This window comes from Notothenia rossii (assembly GCF_949606895.1).
Source record: "Notothenia rossii genome assembly, chromosome: 4".
NCBI lineage: Eukaryota > Metazoa > Chordata > Actinopteri > Perciformes > Nototheniidae > Notothenia > Notothenia rossii.
In genome coordinates this window covers 94389327-94393552 of record NC_136902.1, presented here as the reverse complement: position 1 = coordinate 94393552, position 4226 = coordinate 94389327, and the positions used below count along the sequence as shown (strand labels likewise).

Sequence of the window (4226 nt, the reverse complement as noted above, 5' to 3'; positions counted from 1 at the left end):
CATCTACATCTTCCCCCTTGGTCAGATTCTCCGCCATTATAACCTTGACTTTCACTGTTACGCTGACGACACACAGATCTACCTCAGCACCAAATCCCCCCACAACCCCTCCCTCACCCACATCGACTCCTGTCTGACTGCAATAAAGTCCTGGATGCAACACAACTTCCTCAAACTCAACAGCAATACAACTGAACTCCTCCTCATCGGCTCCAAATCCACCCTCAGCAAAAACCCCAACCTGACACTCACCATCGATGGCACCCCTGTTCCCCCTCCACCCAGGCACGCAACCTTGGCGTTATATTTGACCCCACCCTCTCCCTTGAGCCCCACATCCGACAAGTTGTTAAAATCTAATTTTTCCACCTTCGCAATATCGCCAAACTCCGTCCCTCTCTCACCCGCCCTGCAGCTGAGCGACTCATTCACGCCTTCATCTCCTCCCGCCTTGACTACTGCAACTCACTCCTCTACGGCATCAGCACAACATCCCTCAGTAGACTCCAGCGTGTCCAGAACGCAGCCGCCAGACTCCTCACCCACACCAAATCATGTCATCACATCACCCTGGTCCTCAAAGAACTCCACTGGCTCCCCGTTCCTCACCACACCCACTACAAACTCCTGGTCCTCATTTACAAAGCCCTCTACCATCTGCCCCCCCCCCCCCTACCTCACTGACCTCATCATGCTCTACCAACCAGCCCGGTCCCTCAGCTCCACCTCAGCCGGTTTGCTTTCAACCCCCAGGGCCAAACTCCGGAGCTTTGGGGACAGAGCCTTCTCTGTGGCAGCCCCGAAGCTCTGGAACTCCCTCCCCCAAGACCTCCGTGACTCTGAGTCCCTCACTCTGTTCCAGTACCGCCTCAAAACCCATCTCTTCAACTCTGTATATCCATAAGCCCACCCCCGCTCTCAATCAACTTCCTCTTGACAGCCTTCTCTATTTCTTTTTCTTTTGTTTTGTTGTTTTTGTTTGTTTTTGCCTGTCCTTGTTTGTCTACCCTCCCTCAAACTTTAAAGCATCTTTGAGTCCGAGAAATGCGCTATAAAAATATAATTTATTATTATTAATTTATTACCACACAACGTAGCTTTACGGAGCAAAAATGGAAAATAAGTCTTGCCGTTGCTGTTTTCTGATCAAAAGTTGTGTTCAATGGCATTAAAACGATAGAAATCTGCTGAAGGTTAATCCATAGGTTAATCCAATGTGTCTGTCACTTTGAAATGATTGCTGATCATCCATCATTCCATTTTTGTTAAAAACTGATATTTCATATTAGCTGCTATTAGAGCTACAAGCCAGCTTCCGGTGTTGGGCATTCTGGCTGCGCATCACTCATTCACCAATGGGCAATGTTTAGATGGATTTTAGGAACTTCCCTCTCGATTATATTGGCTCTAACGTTTCAAAAGAGGTGTCAATCATCAAAATCGACCCCAGAAGAGTTTGTTTTTTTCGAAATCTCTCTAAAAAGGTCACTTGTTTTGCATCAATCTTGATACAGGGTACTTATTATATGTTACATTTAGTTAGCTTTTAGTCTACTATCCCATCATTCAAGGGTGGTTTTCACTATAAGTCATGTTTTTTTTGTTGGAAGGACTCTATAATTTAATTTTTTTTACTATATTCAATCTGAATTAAGTTTCACATTGAAAACATGTATATTGATTCTGACTTTTCTACATCCAACTCACTGGTTTACCATTGCTTTGAGAAAAAAGATTATTAATTTATCCTTTTTAGAAGTCATTCGTTCTGGGAATGTCATTTTCGAGCCTGAGACCTGAAAAACAGGTTCAGGGGCTAACAGTTTAACAATGTTTAACCACATTTTCATTTTAACTGGGAACATTGATAATAAGGGTATTTAAAACTTGTGAGAGTACAACTGTTAAAACCTTGAGTATCAAGTAACCTGCCGACTACTAGTACTACTAGTGGTACTAGTACTACTTTACAATCAACACTAACAGTCAGGGTTGCACTTTTATTGCCGAAATGATGTCCCGAGTATTATTATTATTATGTGACAAAATATGTTTATTGAACATTTAAATTATCCGAGCGCTGCCTTCTCTTCCATGTTGAGCTCATGTACAAATCGTTGCATCCCAATGAGACGTGGCAGAATCTGTGCTTTAGTATTAACACTGAGATTCTGTTCATATTAACACGTCCTCCTTCTTCAGCTTGAAGGCCGGCCTCTTAGGTTGCAGCCATGTCATATCTTTTTTTGTTGTTGTTTAATTTCCTTTAGAAACACGTTTTCCCTGTCTTTTAAGGAAGGATTCAGACTCATTTAGAACTGTGAGATTCCCACCCAGTTTTCCAGTCGGTCTAGTAATATCTAGTGGTCAGCAGTGTCAAATGCAGCACTGAGGTCTAATGATAAGACCTTAACAAGAGCAGTCTCAGTGCTGAGGTGCGGTCGAAAGCCTGACTGGAACACATCAAAACAGTTAGTTTGATTCAAGAAGCCATACATGTTTATTATTTGATATACCAAGCCTGTTATAATGTCAGGGCCGCAAGACGTGGATTTGATGTTGTGTAATGTCCTGCAGGTCTTTATCATTGATCCGATGGAAATGTGTACAGGTAATAATTTAGGTGTGTATTCCACTGTATACATCTGCAATCTGTCTGTGGATACATGAATATTGGAATTAATGTGGAAATATAATAACTTGTTGTCAACACTATAAACACGGTAAAAAAAAATCCACTTAGATATATGTTTAATCAGAATATTTCAAGACATTCATTCACTTACACTTTTGTTCTTTCTGCCACCAGCCAACAGTTTATAACAGAGCACATGTTTACATATGTTTCTTAGTTTGGACATTTGCAGTCCGTACATGACGGGGTTCATTAGTGGCTGTATGATGAGAAAATACAGTGACAGAATAATACGCAGCGCCCTGGGAACACCGCTCTTATCAAATCTACTCTGAAACATTTCAAAGCCGCAGCCAAAAGAGAAGTTGAGGAGGGAAACAAGGTGAGGTGTGCAGGTACTGAGAGCTTTCTGTCTGGTCTGTTTGGAGCCAGAGAAACACACTCTGAGGATCCTCATGTACGAGAAGAGGATTGGAAAGAGAGGGACAAAGATTGTGAGAACAGTAGCAAAATATCCATAAAAGTTGTTCACCTGAGTGTCAGAACATGCCAGCTTAACTACAAGGTAGTTACTACAATACAAACTGTTAATGATGTTTCCACAAAGTGTCAAACGGATATTTAAGGATAAAGTTATCAAAACCTTCACAAAGGAGTACAACCAAACGAGAATAATGAAGATGAGCGCCTTGTGAGAAGTCATACGTGTGTTATATTGCAGAGGATAACAGATAGCAAGATATCTGTCATAAGACATGACGGCTAAATTACAAAATTGTATATTTACATATGTAAACAAGCAGAAAATCTGCAGGAAGCAGAGCGGAGCAGAGACAGTGTGAATGTCAGAGAGGATCTGAACCAGAAGGAATGGAAACAGCCCTGAACTACCATACAGTTCATTTACAAACAGGCTGCACAGAAAAAGGTACATAGGTTCATGTAAGCTCCTGTTCACACAGATAACCACAATCAGAGACGTGTTGGCAACAACAATCACAATGTATACAATTGTAGTTATCATGAAACACAAGTACCTCAAATTCCCAACATGGATATAAGTGCTAAGAAGGAAGTAGGATAAAGTAGAATTCACCATCATTGTAGTTTTAGTAGAGAAAATTATTGTACAACGATTTGCTTCTCATCTTTTAACTCTGAAATGAAGAAGACATTGTGTTTGATTAAACAGGCATTGTCTTTCTATCTGCAAAATGAAATGAAAACACAGATTATTTAGTTTTTCTTGTTAAAATTGATCAAGTGAATAGAACAAAAAACATATCAGAATCCAGCAAAAACGTAAACCCTGATTGCCCAGTCTTTGTAAATGTGCAAATACATTTACATAGATTATTTTAAATGACAGAGAAATAATTACCTTACACACAGCACAACATTAGTCACCAGCAGTGCTGCAGGAACTAAAGGGAGGCTGCTTCAATATCGGCTTTTTAAACATGTTCGTGACAACATGTCCAAACAGACGTCCCACAGAAGGTACCGTAGTAACCAACTAACAGACCTTGACCTTAGGGTCAAGTAGTGTTAAAAGTGGGGATGAAAGAGAAAGTCAAAACATCACCAAAGT

At 40.8% G+C, this 4226-nt stretch overlaps 1 protein-coding gene across 1 annotated transcript; it reads right to left on the bottom strand.

Annotated features, from left to right (window-relative positions):
- Positions 1–2774: 2774 nt before the first annotated feature.
- Positions 2775–3734, bottom strand: LOC307034999 (olfactory receptor 11A1-like; the record flags this gene model as incomplete). The annotated part of the gene is made up of 1 exon (XM_079673925.1): positions 2775–3734. The coding sequence occupies one exon, from the start codon at positions 3732–3734 to the stop codon at positions 2775–2777; it is 960 nt and encodes a 319-aa protein (XP_079530051.1).
- Positions 3735–4226: the final 492 nt, after the last annotated feature.